This window comes from Silene latifolia, unplaced genomic scaffold, assembly GCF_048544455.1.
Source record: "Silene latifolia isolate original U9 population unplaced genomic scaffold, ASM4854445v1 scaffold_132, whole genome shotgun sequence".
In the NCBI taxonomy this organism is placed as follows: Eukaryota; Viridiplantae; Streptophyta; class Magnoliopsida; order Caryophyllales; family Caryophyllaceae; genus Silene; species Silene latifolia.
Window position 1 is genome coordinate 116,322 of NW_027413132.1, and position 27,588 is coordinate 143,909.

The following is a 27,588-nucleotide window of genomic DNA, read 5'->3' on the forward strand; positions in this document are numbered from 1 at the left end:
CCGAAGGCGACCCGACCCGATAATGACCCACACATTTAGGGTCAAGACCTGCTTAAGCCGTGACCCGACCCGTAAATAGGTAAATTTACTAAAATTTTGTATTTAAAGAAAATCAAACTAATATAAAATGATAAATATAATTTGAAATTTAAAAATTTTGGAATAAAATATGCTTAAATTTATCTTAAAGCATAGTTTTATCATATGATTAATTACTCAAATAATTATCATATAAATATAGTCATCGCTTGTCATGTACTTGTAACAATTGATTGATCAAATATTTTGTATAACGTTGTGATATACTCCCTCCCATTCACAATAAACCTCCCATTTCATTTTGGCACAAATATTAAGGAAACACACTACCCCACCATATAATTAAATTTGAACCACACAAATACACAACCCCACCATACAATTAAATTTGGACCACACAAACACTTACCAAAAAAGGAAATAGGGAGGTTATTATGAATAGACGGAAAAGGAAATAAGGAGGTTTATTTTGAATGGGAGGGAGTATTTAATATTGCGCATAAAATGCTTACTCTTACTAATATTATATATTAAATCAGAAAATTATAAAAGTTAAGAATAGTTATATGTTTATAATTAAAATTAAAGAAAATAAATATTTATAAAATGGCGTTAATTAGACCCGTTTTGACTCGAACCCGGCCCGAAACCCGCATAAACCCGACCCGCACAAACCCATATTTTTCAAACTCGAAATAGGCCCGACCTGTATTTTACCCGAATCCAAAATGACCAAACCTATAACCCGCCCGTTCGACCCGTTTAACAGGTCTACTCTCAAGTTAAGTCTCTCCAAAGAACAATCTGAGGAAGGTTATTTATGATCTAAAGAGATCTTGAGGGGGTTATTTATGGTCTGAGACTATGCCTTTAGAGCCTATACGATCAGTGTATTGTTGTTGTTGTTGTACTCTCTATTACTCGTACAATAATAGAGTTACAAGTTACAACTTAGTTGTATAAATATCGCTATCTGATATAAGATTCATCAATTGTGAGCATGCAAGTAAGCTGAAAAAAGAAGTAAAAATTAATGCAAGAATGTTATTAAAAATACAATCCATCTCTCTCGATTTCTACCAAGTACTTACCATAACACCACAGTTAAGAACAAAGTACTGCACACCAAAAATTAGATGAAATAATAATCCTATGAACAAACATGATTATGGCAAGGTCGAATACCCTTTCAAGTGTTTCAACTGATTAAGTGATTAACCTTGCGATGCAATTACAAACTCAGAGCACAGCTGTTGGATGATGTGTTCACCACAAACCAAGATCGATCTCAACTCCAAGTTCGCTTCTATCATCACTTGTTAGACTTCAGCAACTGCTGCTCAAATACGGTGGCCGGATTTTACAAGAAACCAGGGTCGTCTCAATGATTTTGACGGCCCTGCGGAAAGCTACAAATTACCTTCCATATGGTTTTAAAATAATCAACCAAAAAATTTCGCCGAGGTTCCAAACTAACGCTTCTCTTCCTTGAAATGTATGGTGACAACCTTCAACAGTATCCCACAGTGAAACAGTTAATGGTAACGACACTGACAAATAATTGGGCCCCCATTGTTCAAATGGTCCTGTAAAATAATATACCTCATTTAGCTAGTAACCTCAACGGCCTCGACTTCACTGTCACTGTAATCTCCCCAACATTTAGCAGGTTTTTCCTCTACAACAGCATCATTGTTGTCAGCTTCTTCAACAACTTGATTAACAGTATCAACTGAAGCTGCTACAGTGACGGCAGACTCTTCAGTCTCAGTGTTCTCATTTACATCATCGGGATTTGCTTCTTGTCCGTCTTCATTTGGGGAATTAGTTGCTATTTCTACTGAAGTTTCCGTCATTTTCTCTTCAGCCACATCCGCATCATTGTTTCCTCCATTTGGAGATGGTGGAAATCCATTTGCCTCTGGAATTCCATTTAGTGAGGGTGTGTAATTACTAGGTGGCATGGCTACACTATTCGGAGCCACAGCATAAGTATTCAGAGGCATTGGCCCACCATTTGGAGATACCGGGTAACCATTTGGGAGCCACGGTTGACCTGGCACAAACTCAATAGCATGAGGGTTCATAATCCCGGGCAGGTTAAAATATTGGGCATCCCCAACATGTTCTCCATTGTAAAACCCAGGTTTCACACGTGTCCCTCGGTTTCCAGGCCTATTGTAAGCTCCTGACAGACGTGGGCCATATGGTACCCTGGTTGTCGCCGATTGATGGGGCGATCTACGGACAGGATTGACTGAAATTAAAGGAGCGACATTGACTGGTGGCGGTAGAATTCCAGCATGGTCCTTGAAACCTTGCACTGGTATAGACCCAAAGACTGGTACTGGCGATGGGTTATAAGGAGGAGCAGCTGCAGAAAGTTTCTTGGTTGTTTCTTTCCCGGATTCCGATACTTCTTGTTTCTCCCCTGGTGGCGAAGGCAACTCACTGCCTTCTTCAGGGGCTTCAGTATCAACTCCAGTTGAAACAGACTGAGAGTCTGACAAAGTTGAAGTTAAAGTACAGTTGTCAGAGCCTACTTCCGATATTTGATTACTCGAAAGAACATCTTTCGAATTATCTGCCTCTGATTTCTGGACCCCGAGATTTTTGGTCTCCCCATTTACAGCCACCTCATCGACACTTGTTTTGACCACATTATCAATGATCTGGCTTGTGCTAGTCTTTACTTGACTGGAGTCGGCCTTGTCTAAGTCATCTTCTCTTTTTTGCTCTTCCCTTACAGGTTCCTGACCCTTTTCTTTATCCAAACCCTGTAAAACCACTTTCTCTTCAGCCACAGTATCCAGATTATGATTGCTGTCCTTAATTGATTGCTCCACAACGGCCTTCACAATTGTCCCAGGTGGAGCTAGAGCGACCTCTTTATATGAGAGAAGTTTTGAACTTGCAAGGGAAGCTGACTTCGGAACTGGCTCAACAGAAGCCGGGCTAGCTGGTGCTGACTTGGGGTTTGCCGGTTTCTCACTCACAGCAGCTGACGTCTGCTTTTGACTAAAACTCGCACTCTTAGCAAACTTCTTTGTGGGTGCCGACGTATTAGAAACAATCGGTTCATGTGGTCCCTTTTTTGGGGATGTAAACTTTGCGCCTTTTCCTCGAAGTCTAGATTGTTGTTGGTCAGCAAAATTTGTATTAAGTTTTGCTAGTCCAGGTTTCCGTGAAGTAGACGTCTTGCGGGCTAAGGTCGAACGGCCCTTAGAAACAGCTTCTTGCCATCCTTCATCAGAAATGTCATCCTGGGTTATATCACCATTTTGTGAGGTGACTATCTGAACACCAGGACTGCTTTCTATCTCTTTCACAGGTTCAGGGATGTTAGGTTTTGATTTGATTTCTTTCTCTCTGATGTTCTCAGTTTGATAGTCGGGTGATAAAACTTCTTCATTGGGGGGATCCTCGGCAACTATTTCCCCGGTTTGGCTTATTTTGCTCTTGATCTGCTCATGCACCAATTATATATTTCATGATCAGATTCAATCTTAAGAGAGTTGTACACTTGTACAGCAACATTACACTATGTCTCAAGGGTTCCCACAAATGGTGGTGTATGGGAGGTCAAATGTATGCACCCCTATCTTAAGAGAGCTAACAAGCCATCAAGGCTGTTTTCCAATGATCCCATGTAATTGCGTCGAGAATGGCATGGAAAGATTACTACTTCACAATAGAAAAAGAGGCACAACCAGTTTAATGAATCAGTTTGTCTTATTCTAGCATAATCCATTACTAAAAATAGCGAGTTTTGGCTCCATTGGATATGGAAATTTTTCATACAGAGATGTACACACCAAAAAAAAACCTTCGACAAAAACGAGGATGTCATTACCTTTGCACGAGCTTGTTTTCTTTGGGCTTCTCTTGCTCTTAGTTCTTCTTCCGGGGTAATATAGTCCAGAAGATCTGATACACTGCAAAACAAAAATACAAGGATTAGAGGAACAGTAGAAACACTAATATAACATTTACTTTCCTCTTGAAACAACCGGGTTACACAATATGGCGTTTGAGATACAAAAAAGAACAATCAAATTAAGTTGCTTTCTTAATTTGATTTTACTAATGGTGTAAGGAGATTTTATCAACATGCATATAAAAATTGCTGTTAATTTTTACAAGAATAAAAGCAAGAATCACTCTGAATTTTTGTTCTCTCTTTACACAAACATTATGTATTTATAGACAACTTTTGATTCGGCCAGGATAATTTCTACGAATGATATGAACTAGTTGAAAGTGCACTATAGAAGTGCTGTTTCTTTGTGAAACATTTACACACCCAAACCATGTTGTTTTTGCATCCATATCACCCGTATACACAATCCCAGTCAAAGCATACATTTATTTGTATGTGTACCTTATACAGTATATAATATTTATTAGATACCTTACTTACATTTCACTTCCTTAGTTCCTTGGTATACTAATACAATACATTGATAATACTATTATAGTATCACTCCCCAACTCCTTGCTACAAATATCATAAATCATGTGTGTAGACTTGCCTTGTTAACACTAAAATTTCCGACATAATGGTCATGTAAAAGTCACATAGGCTTTGATATGCTTTTTTATAAGATCTATGATTTTTACCCCATTATGATCGTACATTGTTCAAGTGATCATTGGCGAAGCCAATGTTCAATAGTATCTGTAAATGGGACAAAAAAGGGAAATCTCTGAGGCTCTACACATTAAGAACCTTGGAAGTTGGAAGTAATTCTTAGATTAAAAAGTAATAGTCAAGTAGACAACCGACAAACAAGAAGGCGCCCAGGACTATGCATAACTTGCAACATGAAATAAACGGGTAACAAATAAGCAGTGACTTTCAGAAGCAAGTCCCAATGTAAATATGAACACGCTATTTTTAGAAGTTATCACTGAAATTCGTGACTACTACATCAATTTGAATACCTCAAGTGGCCTTTACTGGAAATAGACGCATCTGGCTTTGGAGATCCATTACGTGCAGCTTCTTGCTGTTCTACAGCTTTAGATTCAAAATACTCAAGCCAGGCAGCCGCGTCCTACATACAATAGTTCAGAACCGAGACTTGATGGTTTCCCAGTGTTGAAAACATCTAACTAATATAAGAATTATTTTCACTTTAAAAGTGTTTTTGTAAGATAATAAAATAACTTCACCTGAGTTCTCAGATCTTCTGGACCAAGTTTTGCCTGCAGTATTTGCAGAGTAGTTTGCTCATGCTGAACACTCAAGGAATAAGCTTCCATCAATGACAGAGCAATTGCAATGGCATGATAGCTGGCTGCAGTCTGCATGAGAAAACCACAGATTGAGTTGAATATGAATATATTAATAGAGTGGAAAGGGTATAGGACGAGAGATGACCTGAATATGATCAGCTCCAAGTAGTCTTTGATTGCATTTCAGAGCTTCGTGAAGGTATCTTAGCGCAACATGAGCATTTCCTAAACCTTCTTCCATCATCGCCACATTTATGTAGGTAGCAGCAGTGTTTGGATGCGAAGGACCACAGGTTAGATGCAGTAGATACAGGGCACGGTTCACATACCTTTGTCAGCAAAATGATGTCCATCAGGTACATTATCAAAATGCTAGAACCAATTTATAACACCGTACTACCCTAGAAAGCGGACTACAACATGAGCTAAAGCTGCGTCAATTGTGCTATAGAAGGCATGATATTAAAAATGGACCGGGACATTGCATCACGACCTAGTTATCAAGGTTTTGAAGGATACAATGATCCCGTATCAAGAAAAACGTTATAATTGAGGGTATGCATAAGCTTCTTATTTAATTAACGATCTTTATTTAAAAGAGGTTGAATATTGTTCAATTCTTATGTGTTCTTTGAATTTTGACAAACATTTGTAGATGTTGTGTGGATTATTATCTCAATGAAAATAACAAAATTTGTGATCAAGTGTCGGAGAGAGATTCAGTAACACCCCCCCCCCCCCCCCCCCCCCAACTAGTTTGTAAACCAACCAACTAGCATTTCATATAGAAACTTCTGATGTTTCAAAATCCTATCAAAGCTGTACCTAGTAAGTTCTAGGTTAGAATCTTCATCCCCCTACAAAGATAAGTGTTTGCTGTAGGGGACTAGAGGCTTATATGTGGAAAACAATAGTAGAAGCATAATTTAAGATAAGACACAAGGCTTACTTCAGGGCCAGTTCTGTATGCTGAAGACGATAGTAGAAAACTGCCAGATCCCCGTAACTTTTCATTGTGTCAGGATGGTCAAGTCCAAGTTCTCTTTCATTGATGTCCAATGCTTTTTGCTGGTAAATTGTAGCCTAAAAAGGGATCGTGAAAATTGATGCAAGTCAATATCAAATTGTGAATTAAGTGCCAAAGAGGTATCCACCAACTCTCACAATTAAGCAGATGAAGACTATCAACTATGCGCACGTCAGCTAGCTTAGAGGATTCAAGTTGTTGAGTATTGGTACTCATGACCTGGGTTTGAAACTTGTCAGCATCAAAATCGCCCTAGTGGCCTGCCATACACATACAAGAAAAGGGAGAAAACGAAAAAAAAAAAAAAAAAAAAAAAAAGCTATCAACTATGAAGTTAATCGAAGTGGTGCTAGAATTTTGAGAAAATTCACTCAATCGTACAGAAGACGAATTTAGCACAATATGAAGTATTTATAAGTTCTTTATACACGCAAAAATAAAATGAATTCTAATTGGTAAGCATCTCCACCAAAATACCCACCATCTTTAATGCAAAAGTAATCATAAAAGGACCGAGGTACTCAAATGGCAGAAGATCAGAAATTGTGCAGTTTTGTTGAGATGACAAACCATATACTGTTGTCTTTAGTTAGTCTACTGTATTTACACTAGTTTCTCTAACATGCAATACACCATTCAAGTGCAATAGACTTCACCTCTTTCCAAATGACTTTCAGAAATCTGACAATTTTGCTTCAGTCTAACAGAAGTGATACCTGATTGAAATCTCCAGTATGGTAGAGGACGACAGCAAGAAGACTATATGCTCCGGCTGTCATACGATGGTAGGGACCACATACCGACACAAGTTTGGACAGTGCCTTCACATTTAAGAAGGTAACTGATGTTAACAACAAATTTAAAAATAAGACATCAATTGGAAAAAGAACGCCTCAAACCTTAGTCCCATAGTTGACAGCATCTTCCAGTTTGCCTTTGTCCAAGGAAGTTTTTGAGGATTCTAATAGTGTACGCCCATCGGCAGAGGAACAAGCAACATGCTGTGAAATCAAGCTCATAATTAAAACAAAAGACTGTATTTTGTACTCAGTTTAAACAGTTTTTAGCCCCTCACTATACCTTATACACTGGAACCATACTTATGATGTCTGACTTCCTAAATGGACACTCACTGTCCACATCATAGTCTCTTGGAACAAGCTCAAGTCCAACCTGTAAAAATGACTCGAAAAGTTGTCAGACTGCGTACATCCAACCCCTCTACTCCATCATTTGGAGGGGCCCTTGAGGCACTGGGGTATTGTTAGATGGTTAGAAATAACAATATGGAAGAGTCAAAAACTGCTGAACCTTGTGGCAGAGCCCTCGGAGAATGGCAAACTTCCGAAAGTCTTCACAGCTTTCTTTGTTCCATTGCCAGCCAAACCTTTTATAAAGAAATGTTTCCACCCATTTCTGTTTTAATTTATCATCATTAACAGTCTCTTCATCGGCATTCTTTGAACATGGTGATCCCAGCAATACATTTAGGCATGCTGCTATAGCATTGGCCAAATTAGTTACATCAGTAACAGCTGCAACGACAGCTTGCAGAACATGCTTGTAGGCACGAACAATCATTTCATGCACACATAGTGACTGCACATGTGGGAGCTTGTCTGCAAGTTCGACCTGAAAAAGTGGTATAGTAATTAGAGATAGATCGGGACAGTTTACTGATCATTTACTAGCATAGAGAATTAAAGAACGAACAATGTGCAAACGAAAGAGGTTAGGGAAATAATAATAACAATTTAACAAAAAAAAAAAAAAAACTAGTACACCATTTCATCGATGGAACATTACACAACTTTGACCGTCAGAAATTTTAAGTTTTGATGTAACTGTCAGTAATTTTAAGATTTGATGCCTCACACGCTAAGTGGCAAATCTTAGAGTTACTGAGGAGGGTTGGCCCCCTGAGCTTTAACTTTCCTATCATTAGACGCATATTATTGAGACTTGAGAGTGGTAAAGAAGCCATTATTGCGACCTAGAAGTTCCAGGTTCTACTGTTCTAGCCTCAGCCAATAGAACCCATCATTTTTCCCTCGAGTTCCAACATCGTTGTGTATTTAGTTACTTAAATGTGGAAAGGTTTAGGGGTAAAGAACAGGAAAAAGAAAATGTCTAATTGCAGTCTTTAGTAAACCCATAGTCGTAATCCACAACATCTATGAGGGAAAAAAAAAACGCTGATACATAATACCTCCATACTCATATTTATTGTCCCATTTAACTTTTGTGGCCAAAGTTACAAGAATGATCATTAGTTTCTCCAAATATACACAAACTACAATCTAAAATATGTCTATTGGTTTGTCAGAATTCTTTCTTCATATTATCAGCTTAAAAAATTGTAGTTAGTGTATGCTGTGAAGTAGTAATAGTCAAAGTTAACATCAATGTACCATTAAAGTCACATGTGAATGGTATAGCTGTATAACTGTATAACTGGGACAGAATGAGTGCTTCCAAAATTTCCAGTCATTTTCCCTTAGGTGGCTTACAAAAACTAGTCAGTTTGCTAGTGCCCTAAATGAATTTACATATAAAACACAAAATCTTGTGGGAATAGTGTCATGGATTTATACCACTGAAGTTGATAACAGCTCCCACCAACCAATTGAGTGGTACTGGTATGTTTGTTTATACAGAGAACTTCTAACAATTGGTTGCATATGAGAAGAGAAAGGAGGGGAAAACATAGCTTTCCTACATAGATGAGAGAAGAGAGTCTGGAGAAAGAAAAACTTACAACTCGTCCTAAGGAGCACATTCGCAAACCCCTTGTATGCATGAAATCTGTTAGTGTCCTTCCGTCAACAGGAGAAAGTTCTAGAGAGCCAAAATCTGCCACCTAAACCAATTTGTAGTCAAATTTCATATCATAAAAGTTCCATCAATGCAAAATAGAACCACCAAGATATAGAGACCAACCAGCTTCGGAAGGGCAGTATCAGTATAGTAATCATGGGCCATCTCAATTAGTTCATCGGGTGCCTGTGAGTGAATTATGAACTTCAGTAGATATCAATAACATTAGACCCTTGCAGAATGTTAACCAATGTAATTTAACCATAACTGAGTGTCCTATTAGCTTCCTTTTCCAAAGGAGCCAAAAACTCAGAATTCTTGCTATAGCAATATAATGGAATTAAGCAAAATAGCTCACTAAACATGGAAACATTTTAGTGTCACTGTAATGACAAATGGCATTTGCTACCCTCTAGATATAGGGAGTAGTTTTGAGAATAATAAAATGATAAGTAAAGAAAAATTTTCCTGTTAGCTAATGATGAGTAGGCAATAACACCTGGGATATGTTAAAGTAACACTAAAGTTTTCTGAAACTAAATCCTGTTGGCTAATGATGAGTACGTAACACCACCTGAGATTCTGTTAAAGTAACACTGAAGTTTTCTGAAACTAAATTGGATTTGCTTCTTTTTTTGTGGGTAAGAATCACTCTATGAAACTATCAAGCCAATTTTCATTGAGGCACTGGGATATGTTGTCTAAGTGTCCCATGGAGAATTCAGATTTTAGCATACTGATACAATGGATTAAAATGGTTTCTTTCCGAATCAAGAACAGAAAGAATTATGCTAACATATGACGTCACGCAAAGAAGCTAAACCAGATGACCTGATGAATTCTATATGGGCTTATCACCTTCAAATGAAGACCAGTCTCTGATTCTTTTAGCCGTACATAAGCTGCTTCAGATATCAATTTCCTCCACAGGCTTTCCTTCTCTGCAGCCTGTTTCTCTACCTCCTTTGGATCAATAGCCTCTGATTTCTTATCCATGTCATGAATCTCTTTACCATGCTCGTTTTTGCTGTTCTTTTCATCAATTCTCTTCTTTATGTCCTTCAACAAACCACCTTGCTTCCCAAGACCTTTTACAGCAGGCTCAACCTTAGCCTCTTCGGCCTTCTTGGATTCTCCTTTCCCAGAAGTCTGATTTTGCAAATGTTGCACCCAACAAGCCCCAAGCTCCCACCTTATGAACTTCACCGGTTTATTACTTTCACCCTCTAACTTCGACAGACTCTCTGTCATCACTGTTCTCACCAGAGATCTACCAGAACGTAATTCGTCCATGTCCGCACTCTGCAGTCGCTGGGTAGAAGGTATGGATGGAGAAAGTGACTTGTGCAACAGCATCCTCAAACTGTCAAAATCCAAGTGCATAATCTAATTAGTTGCTAAAGCATAGATGATAGATGTATCACTGAGGAAAGTTAAAATCCCTCCAACCACCTATAAACACCATGCGTCTTTAGGGACTAGAATTAAGGCGCATGAAATATAATTTGGATTCAACTTATTTCACAATGTGGTGCTCCTTTAGATTAGTAAACTTAATGGCTATTAAAATTAATATATGTAAAATTCTTTCAGTGAACTAAAAATAACAAGATCATACATTTATCTGCATAAGTCGTGTCTCAACATGACATTAATCAGGATATCATCACTATTTGTCAGCAATGCAAGGTGGTGAATGATTCCAAGCAGGAAGTTCAAATATGATAACAAATCACAATGACAAAAATAACATACAAAAAAGAAAGATTTTAGTGCGAAGTTCAAATATATTCATCCCAAAATGAAAGAAGAAAGCTCGGAGGTGATCAAGGGAGTATTCAATTCTCAAAAGACACTGATGACAGACCTATTTACATTCAAGGCGTTGGCACCACCATCAGGCTGGTCCTCAATTTCAATGTCTTGGGGAATAGGGTTTTCTTCCCAGTTTACCGTAGTTGAAGCTTTCACGACAGCTGTATAGCCACAATGCCTAACGACCACAACAGCCAGAGTGGGCGTATCCTGGCATGTTAAAAGTTGAGCACAGATAAGTCATACTTTGAGCAAATAGAATGAATGCTCGAGTGAACCATAGTAACAGACACATATGAAAGGCAACTAATCAAATTACTTACATGAACAGTTACACTCTCGTCAGCAGTTATTCCCTTGAATAAATTTCTACTGGCAAGCTCCTCTTGGGGTAATCCAAGAACTTGGCTACCATCATTCTTGCAGTCCAATTTTTGGCTAGCATCAGGTATGTCTTTTGTCACCCTTATTAGCAAATCCCCTACTTGTTCCTCATGGGAAGGAACAAGAGGAGAGCTCGGGTTGCTTTGAATGATATGCTTGATAGCAGCTACTGCTTTAAAGACTGAAACGTCGACAAATAAACTATGGAGGATGAATGCTTTACGGTCTCGTATCTGCCTCTCCTCCGGAGTTTTGCATGGCATAGCTGCCAATATTGCAAACTCCTTTGACCACTGCCTATCCTCGTGCTTTCTGTTTCCTCCTTGACCACCTCCATTTCCTCCCCAATTCTCATCTTCTACGGGAAGAGGTTGGAAAACAGCCGGGTTATCAGCAACCACTGGAGGGACAACCCATGTATTTGCCCGAAATCCATAAGGAAGGTTTCCAAACTGAAATGAAAAATAAGAATCAGTGGCGGGCCGGCTAAATTTTTTTACATTAGCACATTGAAAATTAAGTAGTTACTAAATAAAGTTTTATATTTTTAATTTTATAATACTAGAATTGGGTGGTTGCACAAAAACTTATAAAAACTGTTATCGATGTCCTGTGACAGTGTGACCCCATATCACTACACATGGATCCGTCGTACTATTAACTATACATACACCTAACTCAACGTGTGGCTCTGGCAAGGATATGCACTGCAATGTACCTTGTTATGTTCTGTAAAGCCTTTCATGAGTGCCTTGTATGCCTGTACATGGTAGAAAGGGAAACTAACTTAGTAATCTAACAGTAATGATCTTGCAGTACTGGTATGAGAAGTGTGTACACAATACCGTATCGAACACACGACTTAGTTGCTGCAACAAGGCAACCAGTGAGTGACAAAGCAGTGACCGTCGTCCTGATGGATAGAATCCTTCTCGTGAAGCGACAATCGTGGTAGGCTTTCCGCTACAAACACGAACCTTCAGATGCACATGACAAAATTAGGCTAAGCGAAAACTTCCAATGTAGACGTACAAAAAGTTGAAAATTTGCATCAAATACAAAATAATTGCTTGAAATACGATTACATCAATTTGGAAAAAGTCATCTTCTGTTTTGTCCTCAAGGAATGGGCGATGAGATCTTCTAATATCTGCGAGGGAGATCGGTAAAAGCACGATTATAATTATGTTAAAGTAGCTCCTACATGTGAGTATCTCAGATTGAAAGATGAAGAGAGCTGATCACTATAAACTGAGTTCCTCTACCTCATACTAACTAGTTTAGGAAAGGAATCTCCTTTGGACGTATTAAGCAGATTCCCTCTCCTCTTTGTGAGTGTGGTTCAAATTTTAAGCAGAATTTCACAAATTACAAGTCCTAAATGGTACTGTGGTTGAAAAATGAAACATCGTCAACACAGGGAAAAAAGCATGGAGGATCAAAAGGATTGAATGGTGTTGAGCATATACCCGTAAACTGCTCTCTGACATCAAGTAATAATGTGTTAACGTTCAAAACTTAAAAGTTACATGCCTCATTATACAAGATTACCTATTCCCTCCACTTTAGAATTGCTTATTTTAAAGAAGTGTAGTCTTGAACAACACATTTTACATAGATTGGTAGGTGAAGGTGTGCTTCTATCAGCAAGCCGACAATGCCATCACACTTCCTCCTCTCCCCATCCCAAACTCCAAGTCAACAAAGCACCGGGTAAACACGTGAATTTAAGCAATACACAACACACAAATTATAGCGAACATAACATAGTTTATGTTGTTACAAAGGAAATCTTATTGTTATGACATACCACGTTCTACATACATCCTCGTCACTCTAGCTTGTATAGAGTGGTTCATACATTATACAAAGTAGTTCTTATTTGGTCTCCCAAATGCAAGATCACAACCTTCGAGGCTCTAATCACCCAACATTTATCAACAAACCTTTTTAATAATGCCCATTTAGCAATTTATACTCCTGAAAGATGCATCTTTCTATCCAAAATGTGTTATAAAATTAAAAAGTTTTCCCTGAAAAAATTGAATTTCCCCTTTCAGCCATTCTCTTGCTTATGTTTTAGCTGCCTCAAAAATGGTTTCTACCCAACAAATCACTCTCCCACCATCTCCGCATGAATGACTCATTAGGAAATCTCCAACAAGACGGCATGGCCATTACGCCTATGATTAGACGCGTGAGATTACAAGCAAAAGGGAATAATTTTTCAATAGTGATGTGACTTTTATCTACCATAATCATAAAGTTAGACAGGTCTTATTCATATACAAGGATTTGTGGAGATCGAATAACAAACTAACTCAAGTAACATGAATTTGAGCATAGTATTGGCAACCAGTCATTCTCCTTTCAAGCAAATTTTGACATATAAGATTAATTCCGCAAATTTCCACCCTCCGATCTCATAACTCTTACATTCCGCAAATGTCTTTTCAAAACATATTATCTTTTCTGTAATTTCTAGAACAATTTCTCCAAAATTTCAGCTGCTCTCCTTTATCTCGTGATAAGGTTCAAACTCTCGGTACAAGAATTAAGATGGTAATAACAGTTGACGGAAAATGCAAGCTGAGAAATATGTGGGACCGCAAATAACGAACGGACAAAAATAAAGTAAATACTAGCCTCATTGCGAAACGGCCTGAAGAGAAAGTATGAGACAAAGCAATAGAAAATGAGATGTCGAGTCTCAGGTAAAATCAAAAACAGCAAAAGGAAATAAAGGAGAAAGAGAACTAACAATGAATGGGAGGAGTGAGGTGAGAGAAAGAGAAGAAGTCGTAAAACTGCCCTAACCGCGGCGGCGGACACATGTTCACTTCCCCTTTCTCCGCCGCCGCAGCAGCCGCCTGTTTTTTCGCATTCTCCGATTCGACAGCGTCCGGTTCTTTGCGAGGTTTGGAGCCGAAAGCGGTGGTGCACGCCACCAGGTCGAGGAGGCGGCGGATGTGCGACACGGCCGCGTCTTCCGTGTAGTCCTCTGCATGTTAACCGGATATTAACTAATTATTCAGGCGTTAGTGTTACCCATGTTCAGTTGTTCACTAGGTAGGGGAACACCGTTACTAAACACGTTGGAGTCGACTTTTGATTACGGCAAATTCTTATTTGTGACGGTCAATTTCGTTAAAATAAATAAGACAGATTTTTATGACTATTTTATGGTTAAAATGTCAAATTTAATTACAAATCTACAATATTTCAGTTAAGTGTTATTATTTAAAGGAGAAATTTTACTTATTATTTCACACCAAAATGACTTGTCTAGAGGAACCCGACTCAATTGATTAAAATTTTACTTCTCATTATTATGATTAATTTAAAGCTAATTTCTCTCTTTTTTTCAGTAAAAATAGTTTTACCCAAGTTTAGTTATTTCCTATTTTATGACTCACTCGAGCAAAATTATTAGCAAAATTTTTATTTTTAGGAAAAATATCGATAACCTTTTCATTTTAATAACTATACTAATTTCCATTCATAAATATTACTTCCTCTCATCCAAACTAAAGGTTACATTTGACTTTATTACGCTTGCCGAGACGCATTTTGCAACGTGAATATCTTTAGCTACACATTATTAAAAATTATAAAAACTTGATATTCTTATAGCATTCATGACGATGAATCAAACAAGATCTCGCATGACTATGTTTTCTCTTAAACATTTACTAATAATACCAAAGATTCTATACAATCATGAATAGTGATAAAAAGTCAAATGTAATCTTTGGTTTAAATGGTAGGGAGTATGTCATAAAAATGGTTGTATTATGTCATAACATCACCCTATACATTTTTTTTTAAAAAGAAAAACATTTGTGTGGCATGGATGGTCAATTTCTCTTACCTTCGGTGATGGTGAGATGGCATGGCTTCAGTGAGGCAATTTCGACCGTGTCTTTCAACTTTTGTCCCCGTACCTAATAAAATGTTACTTAAAAGTCAATTATGTGACAAAAATCTTTTTTTTCCTAATCAAAAAAATGTTGACAACAAGTCAAAAAGGACTTTTGGTATCTTTTGTTCCATTTTCGTATTTTATTTTGTGTCTCACTATCTCTCTAATTGATATATAAGTACACAAATATTAAACATTAAAAATTAGTATCTAGATATTATAAAAAAATGAGGTGTTAGAAGATTAAAATAGTGGGGCACAAGATGAGACACGAAAGTGAAATGGAGATTCCAGACTCTAAAAATAGAGGTTTATACTCTGTTTGGCAATATGCATTTCAGGCCCCTGTTTTGACTAAAGTAGCTTTTTTGAGAGAAATTTCAGGTTACCTATTTTTCTGTACGTGTTTGACAAGTATCTATTTACCCAAATAAGCTACCTAAAATTAAATAATACCTAAGATAAGTAGCATTTCATTTCAGGTAACTTATTTGTTTAAATAAAGTATTTGTCAAACATTTGCAGAAAAAGAAAATAGCTAAAATTTTGATCAATAAGCAACCTGAAATGCCTTGCAAACTAAAGTCTATATATTTTTCGAGTGTACAAAGCATTCATTAATCATTTAATAGAATATGTTTAGTCTAACTTAAGGTGTTTCTCTACCAAAATACACAAATACGCCATACACACATGACACAACTACACAAAAGTTAAAAAATAATTTCTTAAAAGCTCAACAACTATTATTTTGATCTTAAAAATAGAAGTACCACTTTGATATTACTAGCTTTTGAAAAACACTATTAAAAAATGAAACTTGAGAAACAAAAACTCATTAGTTATTTATTATTATATACAGTCCTATGGGATATATATTTATATGCATAGATCTTAATCTAGAAGTAGTTATTTTTGGAGTAAAATAGATTTTTTTTATGTAGCCTTAAAGGCCGTATTTATTCGTTTATTAAAGAAAATATTAATTCATTAATGAAACGGCAAACGACACTTACAAAAGATATGTAAAATCGAAAACAATTCTAATAGAAGCTAGAGGAAAAATTTCAGAAGTAAAAATAAGGATCTCAATGTAACACCTCGCATTTTATTGCATTTTGGATGGAAAGTTTAATAATTAGAGTGTGTTTTAACGATTTGATAATGTGTTGTGGTTCGAATTTTATTTGGCCAGTTGGAGATTATTTGTTTTTTTTTTTTTTGAGTACTTTGAGTGAACTTCGGGACGAAATTCTATTTAAGGGGGGAAGATTGTAATACCCGTATTTTGGTAGCATTTATAATTGCATTTTAATGGATTAATTATGACGTCTATAATTAATAAAAGTGAGTAAAACGGAATAATAGAATAAAATAATAAATAAACGTTGAGTCGGAATTACCACTGGCCGTGTATGGCCCGTGTATTACTTGGCTAATAATAATAATAATAATAATAATAATAATAATAATAATAATAATAATAATAATAATAATCTATATCTATATCTATCTATCTATATTATTAAAGGAAGCTTTTTTCGAGCGATTATAGAGAGTCCAGTTTTTACGAAAGACTTTCGACCAATAGTAAAGAGTTCGGTAGTAAGCGTACGTCATGACTCTGAGAAAGAAGAAATTCTATCATTGTAGGAATTATAAATAAACTATACTTGAAAACCAACTAAAGATATTAATTAGTTCATCATAAACAATATAAATCAATACAATAAGAAAACAAATAGAATTTAGCTAGGTTTCAAACAGCTCGGTAGCAAAAGATAGGAAAGCTATATATACATTGCTCTTTTATGATTTTCTTGGTCACATAATTTTAATTGTGTACATGTTGTATTGGTCTTTTTAGTATTGATATATGGATATATGGATGTTGATGTTGATTTGCTTTTTTTTTTTACCTGGTGACTATAGATTATATTAAATTGTTTTTTTTTTTCTTTTTTGCAGCTTATACAATTGCGTTGATTAGTATGGAGTAATTGGGTGTGTATTGCATGGTATTCTACACAAATACGAAGTAAAGGTAACCACTAATGTCCAATGATACAAATAAATCATATGCTACGTTGATGAATTGTTTGTAGGAAGATATTTATGATTTGTATTGTTGGTTCTTTTTGTTTATAATGCTTAGCGAGTAATCCTTTGTCTATATTAATTTGTCTAATGCTTAGCAATATTAAACTTTATTGATATTTAGAAATAGATTTTCATGCTAACAAAAAGTATAGAATAAGACATGTCGCCTCACACAATAATTACAACTAAAGCTAAAGGTTAGCGTATTTTTAATAGCTTTTAATAATGGCGATAATCGATATCTAATTTATAGTTTGTTTTACGTCTAATTTTACTTCATCATTACTTTGTTTAATTTTTTTTTCCATCATACTTGGCTACAAAGAATCAAACCCTTCATGCACTTTTTTTTTCGAGTTCAATTTTTATTTCAGTAAGGATCTATTATGATTTTTGTTTCATAGATGAGCTATATAATCGCCTACTCCATTTAATGATGAACAGCGTCGGTGATGATCCGTGATCGAGCAGATTGGAGGGGAACAAATTGATTAAGGAAAGAGTTGAAGATGAATGGAGGATTTTGGTGGTAGTGATGATCTGGGAGAGAATTTGTGGTGATAATATGGGTTGATTTGTTTGATAATGATTTGGAGATAATGACGTTGAATTGGGGATAATTGGTTTGGGAAAGGATGGGCTGTTAATTTGGGGATGGTTTTTTAACAAATTGGATTTCTATGTTTAGGGGGTAGGGTTAAACCACGTATATTATTGAGTTTTGTTTTGTTAATTCACTTTTTTTTCTACTTTTTTTTAACAAATTGCTCACTCTCAATATGATATAAAAAATTGATAGGCCGTAAACACTACTCCGTACAATCTATTCCTACATGCAAACAAACATACAAGAAAACAAATATACTCCCTCATATTCACTATAATCTTCCCTTTGTTTGTGGACACGGGATTTAAGGAAAGGAATAAAATACGACCTCCTATTCACTATAATCTTCGCTTTGTTTGTGGACACGAGATTTAAGGAAATGAATAAAATACGAGTAAAAGGGTTGAGTGGGGGTGATAAGGAGAGACATATGAATAAAATAAGAGAAATAGAGAATTGTGGGGCCAAAATATTAAGGAAAATAATAAAATATGAGTAAAAGAGTTGGGTGGGGTTTGGTGATAGGAGTGATGAGTAAATAAAATAAGAGTAAAAGTTGGAAGAAAACCTGAATAATCCATTTTAAAAAAATAGGGGAAAGTATAGTGAATATAAGAGGGAGTATTAACGTATATGCTCCATAAACAAATGCTCTAGCATGTTCACTGCTAGCCAAGCACTTAGACCATAATCCCACATCAGCCATGCAATTAGACCATATCAATCCTAGCTTCATTGTAGTTTAACACTTTTATTTCATGGAAAATTGATACATTGACGAAGAGACGAGTTTGAAAAAATTGAATATACGTTTAACAGAAGAAATTTATATTAATTCTACAACAATTGTTATTATTATACGACGAATTATGGTGTTTATTTAACCAGCCGGTGCATCGAAAAAACCTAAACTCCTTATAATGAATACCACAAGTATGAGATAAACGTAACGAGATCAACCTAGCGAGTTTTTTTGTAAAGAAAGTATTTAGAGATTAAATTGATGATTATTTAATGTTCTTTATCAATGAACCTATTTTGTATAGAGGTACTAAACTGAGTATTTATTGGGTTGGAAAAAGTAATAATGAGGTGGATGTGGGCATAGTAGTAAAGGGAAGAGAGATGATAGAAGAGACAAGGGAGATGAGAGGGGTATATTGTGAAAATAAATAAACAGCTTATTATAATTTAGAGTAACCTTTGATATTTTACAATGAGTAAAATGTGTGTGCACCCAAAAAAAACAACGAGTAAAATGTGTACTTGAAAATTAAGAACCCATTATAATTAGAAATATACTTTAACATTTTACAATTACTACAGAGTATATTTTAGAACACTACAAACAGACCCGTGCATCGCACGGGCATTAAATCTAGTATATACATAAAAGAGAGTTTTTTCGAGCGATGCTAGAGCGTCCACATCATCAAAAATTAATTTAGGAAAGTTTCATAAATAATTTTTTCCGCATAAAAAATAAAGTGGAGAATCTTTTAATTATTATAATATCTATATTTTCTATTTTATATTCATGAGAAGTTTCTAATTTTTATATAAAAACTTTGACATATCATTTGGCAAAAAAATGTCGTTATAAAAATTATGAAGATAATATAGTTAGATTCGTGGCAAAACATGTTTTCATTAGAGTATAGATTTCATATGATTTGCACATATTAAAGATGGTATACTTCTTAATATGTTATATGTCCCACATTGAAAAACAATGTTAGTGTAGGGATTATAATACGTATAAATTATAGAATTGTCCCACATCGAAAGATTAACATAAGGTGGATAATTCTATGATTATATATAGGGGTCATCATTGGAACTTATATACCAACCAAAAATATTTTGAGTCTCTTAAGTATTGTTTTGGAGAGTTCTTAAGAGTTTATATCATTATCTTCACAGTATGATATATATATATATATATATATATATATATATATATATATATATATATTTATATATATATATATATATATTTTCTATAGTATGTATTATATTCAAGTGATGTTTATAATCTTTATATAAAAACTTATACATTTCATTTGCCAAAAAAAAGTATTATAAAAAAATTATGAAAATTATATTATAATAGATTCTTGGTATAAGAAATGCTAGCATTAGAATATAGTATCATATTATTTGCATATATTTTAAATTATGATAAAAAAAATTAAAAACAAACGTACGAATATTAATAAATAGTACTCCTTCCATTCAAGACCAAATACAACATTTTCATTTACACACTTGCCAAGACACAAATTACAACGTAAATATTTTTAAGTTTACATTATAAAAAATTTAGGGATATTCTCTCGTGTACCCCTCAACTTTTTCATTTTCTATGATATACCACTTTTTTCATGCAAAAAAAATTGACTGTCAATAACTCTGGGCTACAAGTTCACAATACGATAAACTTTTTTTCCAAATTGACAGTCTTTAAGAGGTCTTCCGTTTGAAAAAAATTCACCGACGTCTCAACTCGTAGACGGGAATTATGGTCGGTCAAAGTTTATTCGTTAAAAAATGTTTGACCAACCATAACTACTGGCTACGAGTTCAAAAAACGGCGAATTTTTTTCAAATTGAAGGCCTTGACGAGATAATTGGTTTGAAAAAAAAAATAACCGTTTTCTGAACTCGTAACAGAGAATTATTGTCGGTCAAAGTTTTTTTGCGAAAAAAGAGGGATACACCATAGAAAACGAAAAAGTTCGGGGGTACACGAGAGAATATCCCAAAAATTTAAAAATTTGATATTCTCATTGTACTTTATAGGTAAATCAAATAAAATCCCACATGACCATATTTTGTCTTACATATTGCAAGGAATCGTAGAGATTTTATTCGTTCATGAATAGTGTAAAAAAAGGAATGTTGTATTTGGTCTTGAATGGAGAGAGTATAGTATTTGCTCATTATTATTAACCCGGGTTAGATGTCGAATTATGTGCGAAAAAGATGGTGTATTTCTAAGTATGTTATTTGTCCCACATTGAAAAATATGTTGGTGTGGTAAATATTAGAATTATCCCACGTCGAAAGTTTAGCATAAGGTGGGTGATCATATGATTATAAATAGAAGGCATCCTTAGAACCTAAATACCAACCCAAAACCTTCTGAGTCTCTTAAGCAATGTCTTGGAGAGCTCTTAAGAGTTTATATCATTATCTTCACGGTATGATATATATATTTTTTATATTATGTCCAACTGATGTTTATAATTTTTATATAAAAACTTATACATCTCATTTAGCAAAAAAGTAACATAATTTTTTTTTGAAAATTTATATAATTAGATTCGTGGTAAATAAATGTTAGCATTAGAATATAGTATCATATTATTTGCACATATTTTAATTATGATAAGAAGTTAAAAAAATGTATTGTACTAATAATATTACTTGGCTAATAGTAGTAGTAATAATAATAATAAGGGTAAATTGATAACTTATACCTTCTATAACACACTTTTTCAAATTTGATACCTAGAATAATTTTTCTTCAAAACTTATACCAAAGATCTTTATTTTTTATATACTTAATACCAAATCTCTGAAACTGACCATTTTACCCCTACTAATAACCTATTACCACCTATTTGACCATTTCTAATTCCATTAACCAACCCATCATCCCCTTTCCCAACAATAATAACGCCATACTCACCAGTCACCACAAACCTCCACTTCCCTCATCGGTGTCGCCGCTACAGCACCACCACAAGCCTATCCCACCCTCCATCACCACGAAATTGTTGCCTCCAACCTGTCTCTAGACTACAAGACCACACCACAAGACCACTCTGCCATGTCATCACCTTAATCCGCCAAAATCAAGTTCCCCTAATTTAATTGAGACGATTTCTCATATCCTCTTTCTAGGCCATTCTCTAATTCACCACCACCACAATCAAATAATCATTTAAAGAGGACTACAATTACGTATCTGGTAAGACCGGTATAGTGGTTTGTTCGTTTCATATGAAAATGAGAATGTGTGAATTTGGTAACCATTTCAAGTTTAATAACCTTCTCCTTATTTTTATTTTTAATTATTTTGTTGGTTTTATAAGGTGTGGTGTAAGGCAAGGTGGTCGATGGTGGTTGTGGTTGACGAAGGTGGTGATTATGAGTGGCGGTATAGTGGTAATGGAAGATGGTCGTCGTTTAAGTTGTGATGGAGTTGCGATAAGACGGATGTCTTTGTTGCCGATACCAGTGGTGGTGGAGTGTACTAAGATGTTTGATTCTAACGGTGATGGAGGGCGGGATAGGGTGGTAGCGATGTGGTGTTGCCGATACCACAGTGGTGGTGTTGTAGTGATGGGACGAGGTGATCCATGGTAGAATTAGACTATTCTGGTAATTAAGGAAATTAAAGGGGACTAATGGGTTAGGAATAGGTGTTGATAGGATAATAATAAGGGTAAAATGGTCAATTATAGAGATTTGGTATTAAATATAAAAGAAATAGAGATCGTTGGTATAAGTTTTGAAGAAAATTTATTCTAGGTATAAAATTTGAAAAAGTGTCTTATAGAAGGTATAAGTTATCAATTTACCCTAATAATAATAATAATAATAATAATAATAATAATAATAATAATAATAATAATAATAATAATAATAATAATAATAATAGTGATATAATAATATAATAATAGTAGTAGTAGTAGTTGTAGTAATAATAATAATAGAATTTCCTAATCGTCTTTCTACCAAATATAAATAGAGAAGAGGAGACCTTACCCTAGCTTATTCAAATAATCGACAAAAGGTAAGACCGTCTCATAATTTATTCAGTTAAAGTTTATATTGCCTTGTATCGTGTTTAAAACCACCGTGCACCATCATACACGCAACCCAAGGGACCGTGACTTCGACCATAGGCTAGCTTGGACCACCGTGACTTTGCCTGACCCTTATGTGACCGTCGACAACTGACCTAGGGTGGTTAATTGGGTGGTTTTTGTGGTTAGGCCGTGGTGTTGTCGTTTAATTAAAACAGGGATTTGAACTCTTTTCGTTGACCGTCGTGATCTAGGTTGGGGTTGGTTGGTCATGGATGGTGGCGTCGACCCTTGTGGTGGTGGTTGGAGGGTTAAAGGTTGGATCTTGGTGGTTGTGGTGGCCGGAAAACGCGAAACAGGGGATTATTGGTGTTTTGTTTGAAACCGTCTTAAGACGGCTGCCGTGGCCGTCGTGGTTGCTTCGAGGGAGTTTGGACACCACCACTGGAACCGTTGTGAGTCAGTGGTGGCTATGGTGGTGGCCAGTGGAGGTGTGAGTCCTTGTGTTGGTTGTGGTTGTGGGATTTTTACACGATGAATATGAGTTGTTGTTGGGTTTGTCCGTACAGGTGGGTCATAGGGCGTGGGTTTATGGTCTAGTGGTTGGGCTCGACGGAGGTCGTGGTGGATGACTAGGCTCACTGTGGTGGTGGGTGGCTAACCCGGTGAGACTTACGGGTTTAGGTCTTGTGTCGGGGTTGTTTTGACCGTGGTTTGGGACACGGGTAAGAGGGTGATTTCGTGGGTGTTTGTGGGTTGTGTAAATTTTTTAAGACGAGTTTTGTTTCGTAAATTTTATAAATAATAATAATGAATCGTAATTAATTAATAAATGAGCTACGGTAAGATTAATATAATTAAATTATAATTTTGTCTTAGGTGACGGATTTGAAGTGGAGTATTTTTGATTTATTCTTGGACTGCGTAATTGGATTTTAGCTACAAAGGTAGGTTATCTACTCAACTAGAATATGATTTGTGTTACTTGTCATCTAGGTAGCACCAAAACGGACACGGACACTGACACGACACGGACACACGACACGGCATCCCATGAAATTTAGGACACGGAACACGGGACACGTCATTTAAATTTAATAAAATATATATTTTATAGTTATTTATGTGCGATTTTATTTTTGAAAAAGTATTAAATATTAAATTTAAATAAGTGAAGGTAAAACTTAACGTTAATTATAACTCATTCTCATTTCCAAAACCAAAAACCAAAAACCAACTTATAATCAATCTATTTTGGCATCTTAATACTAGTCTAAAGAACATCATTTACCCCCAATTCAACTTATTTCCCCACCAAATTCAACCATATAGCAATTCACGTCATTTACCTTAAATTCAACTTGATTCCATTTGAAGGTGTGTCCAAATACCATGGACACGGCTCAAAATACCATGGACACGTGTCCAAATAAAAGATGAAAGTTAGACACGGCTTTACGAGTGTCCGACACGGGAACGCCGATTAGGAGGAGTGTCCGTGCTAGCTACCAAGCTTGTCATATGGATATTATTTGGAGAATGGACATTAATTGCTGGATGATTAGTGATGTGAATTGTTATTATTAATTCATTGTTGAGTATTCATGTTGCATATATTCATATTGTTGAAATGGTTGAATGAGTATTGGAAGGCCTCAGGCTTAGTCGCTGGTGGATAGCATGTGAATACCCCGGTCCAGGGATTGGCAAGTCGCTGGTGGATAGCATGTGAATACCCCGGTCCAGAGATTGGCAGGATGAATGGTGTCTCGGAGATGTGAATTGGTTGTTAAGCATTTGCATATTTTGATTGCTATTATTATTTGTATTTGTATTATATTCATGTTGTTTAGATATTCCTACTCAACCATTTGGTTGACAGTGTATTATGTAAACACCTGTGATGAATCAATTATTGGGGAGCAGATTGACGGACAGGTACTAGAGAATAGCTGATTGGGAGCTTGGGAGTGAGATGGATGGCAATGGACCGTATAGAAGTCTAGCTCACTTAGATATTTATTTAGATATTTCACTTATTTTATTTTCACTGCGAGACTGTATTTAATAATTTCTATCCAGTTGTTTGGTTAAATAAATTATAATAAGGCCGCTAAACATTTATTTATTTAAAGTATTGTGGTTTGATTTACTTTGTTATTCACTAACTCGGGCAATCCGAGATGGTAACAACTTCTTTTATCTAGGAATGATTAAAGCTCTTGGATAAATGGGAGTGTTACACTCAAACCATGGTATGACAATTCGGTCCGTCCTTATATCGTGATATAAAAATAGTTTTTTTTTTTTTTTTTTTTATATATATATATATACTCTTATCAATTTCTAGACTTTGAAACATCAAAGCGTCTTGCATGTGACGAATATTGTCCGTCACAAGCGGAAGACAGATAGTGTCCCTTTCACAATAAGGCAAGTGGAAGGGCAAGTGAGGGAAAAATGGAGCACCCCATAGATAGTGCCACTTGCATATTGTGAGAGGGACACTATCCGTATTCAACTTGTGACGAATATTGCCCGTCTTCAATGAGAATTTGTCTTAAAACTTATTTAATTAATCATCTATTTATCACTCATCAATCCATCTTTTTTATTCGGTGGTTGAATGTGGGGTGACATATTTCACAATGATGAATGAATTGATTGGAGCTACAATTCTACAAAGACCCTTTTTATGTCATTAGCTCATTCAGCAATGACAATGATGTTTGTAGCTAAAATTGTCACATACTCTAACATGGGAGAATTGGGTTAAAAAATCAAAATCAGTTTAGCTACAAGTCTACAAACATCAATTTAACTATTACAATTTTAACACGTTCAATTTTGGCGAGGGAAGATGCACAACAATGAACATACTAGAATGAAGTGGTTCACACATTTTTAAATATTTGTACTATGACTTTAGTTATTAATGAAATAATTAATATTTCCAATAATTATGTCCTATGTTTGTCTTTGATTAAAATACTCCTTCTCAAAAACAATAAAAGAGCAGCTAGTCTTGTTATAGACGGATATATCCGTCTATAGCTAAAGACGGGTCAAATAGTTTGAAAGTTGTGACATTTTTGGCCCCACCACCCCATTTGTTGCTTGTTCTATTAGGAACGTGGTATTGTATTTTTCTAATAGAACAAGCAACAAATGGGATGGTGGGGCCAAAAATGTCACAACTTTTAAACTATTTGACCCGTCTTTAGTTATATACGGATATGTGCCGTTTATAACTAGATTTTGTGATAAAAGAGAGTTCGTTATACATACCAATCATTATATAATGATACAGTAGTATGCAATGTTAGTCAATCCAATCCCAAGAAAGTAGAAACAAGTACGAAAACAGAAGACGAACACTTAGTTTACATTTATGATACTAAAAAGTACATGAAGAGGTACTTACCTCATGAGAGAGAGAATAAGATGTCAAATGACATGTCTCAATATGAACTGCTAACAGCTTTCTCACATCCAAAATCTTATCAGTGGATATCCCCTGCACCACTTATATGTCAACTTACCAAATCCAAATCCAATATCTTTTTCTATTTCTTTTACATGCAATTTCATTTCTTACGTGCATATCTTTTTCATTTACTATACATGCTTTTTATTTAAGTAATTAGATACACTTATTTTTTTAATAAACCATTTAACCAATTTAAATTTTCTCTAATAAAAGACTAGTCGGTTTGTATCCATATTGAAAGTTTCGTGCTCTGCCAGCGTACATATTGTACATTGTACATATCGGAGGATGAAAAGAAGAAATACCTTAAGAGTAACACGAGAATCGTTGGGTGTATCGACACTCAACTCAATTACCGTAGGCAAAACTGCAAAATATAGTTCGAAATTAAGATAAAGTCGTTATCTAATAACCAAAACAAAACTCCTTTGGCATCATTTGTTCGTTACATATTGTTACCAATTTATTACTTTAGCCTTCTATTTCGCCGTACTAAATTCATTGTAGTCGGTACATGAGTTTGTACATACTAACCACAATTTCAATATTTACATGCCTTCCACGTACAATTGTGTCAACCCAATAAATGAAATCTTTATTATTGAGTAACTAAACTCGTTATTCGTAAAAATAACATGTTCTCACGTTATTTTACTACCTTGGTTCAATTTTAAAATACATATGTATATGAATATGATATCGAGTTTCAGTATAGTATGTATGTTGAGGCCATAACACTTGACAAAAGTAAATACAAGATACCTTTTTCTTCCTTCTTCTTCTTCTCCCCTTTCACCTTGTTTTGTTTTGCCTTTCCCGCCTTTGGAGCCATAGATGTTTATTTATACGTTTATTTATACTTTTAATTTCTTAATATACAAATTCTCTGGAATTATCAACCGATATACAAATATGCTGAATTGGACACTCGGATATACAAATTGTGGACTGAAGGAATATATTCTGTTGACGAAGCTATATTTTATCGCACTCGAGTAACTAGTAATAACAGATAAGAACTACAGGAAGAATGAGGTATTTTTAGTACAAGACCATGTAGTAGGTGTATGTAATAGTGTATTCCATAGTGTGTAAAGATGAAGTTATAAGGAATAAGGAATAGAATAAAAAGAGAGTTATAGAGGGAAGTGCATGGAGGATAGGATAAGGTGAGAGAGCTAAAGAAAAATACGAGACTCTCCTAATCTCCTTCAAGTATGAGGGTGTCCTGTTTTATTTAGAATTGTATACCAACAAAATTTAAGAAAGAATGAAAAGGTAAGAGACTATTATAGGCCATTCATTTTTTTGGGCTTTTCTTCCTAAACCGAT

At 35.3% G+C, this 27,588-nt stretch overlaps 1 protein-coding gene across 2 annotated transcripts; it reads right to left on the reverse strand.

The window, feature by feature from the left end:
• Nucleotides 1-1,046: 1,046 nt before the first annotated feature.
• LOC141637682 (protein REDUCED CHLOROPLAST COVERAGE 2) lies at nucleotides 1,047-27,588 on the reverse strand. 2 transcript variants are annotated; one of them, XM_074447141.1, is made up of 24 exons: nucleotides 27,019-27,543; nucleotides 26,562-26,623; nucleotides 26,191-26,283; nucleotides 15,192-15,264; nucleotides 14,082-14,321; nucleotides 12,406-12,470; nucleotides 12,166-12,297; nucleotides 12,039-12,080; nucleotides 11,260-11,772; nucleotides 10,989-11,146; nucleotides 9,980-10,484; nucleotides 9,245-9,307; nucleotides 9,063-9,164; nucleotides 7,616-7,936; nucleotides 7,385-7,477; nucleotides 7,204-7,305; nucleotides 7,021-7,125; nucleotides 6,227-6,360; nucleotides 5,423-5,606; nucleotides 5,215-5,346; nucleotides 4,984-5,096; nucleotides 3,893-3,974; nucleotides 1,642-3,503; nucleotides 1,047-1,547 (listed from the first exon to the last, which is right to left on the reverse strand). In XM_074447141.1, exons 1-23 carry the CDS (start codon nucleotides 27,086-27,088, stop codon nucleotides 1,647-1,649), a joined length of 5,241 nt encoding a protein of 1,746 aa, XP_074303242.1. In that variant the 5' UTR covers nucleotides 27,089-27,543; the 3' UTR covers nucleotides 1,047-1,547; nucleotides 1,642-1,646. The 2 variants fall into 2 exon arrangements, with proteins under 2 accessions (XP_074303242.1, XP_074303241.1); XM_074447140.1 differs by having other exon boundaries at nucleotides 1,047-3,503; nucleotides 27,019-27,588.

Coding starts and splice junctions, on each gene's coding strand:
- LOC141637682 (XM_074447140.1), bottom strand. CDS start 27,088: ATGGCTCCAAAGGCGGGAAAGGCAAAACAAAACAAGGTGAAAGGGGAG. Junction 11,773..12,038: donor GCTTTACAGAACATAACAAG/GTACATTGCAGT, acceptor TTTTCATTTCAG/TTTGGAAACCTTCCTTATGG. Junction 5,097..5,214: donor CAGAAGATCTGAGAACTCAG/GTGAAGTTATTT, acceptor TATTGTATGTAG/GACGCGGCTGCCTGGCTTGA.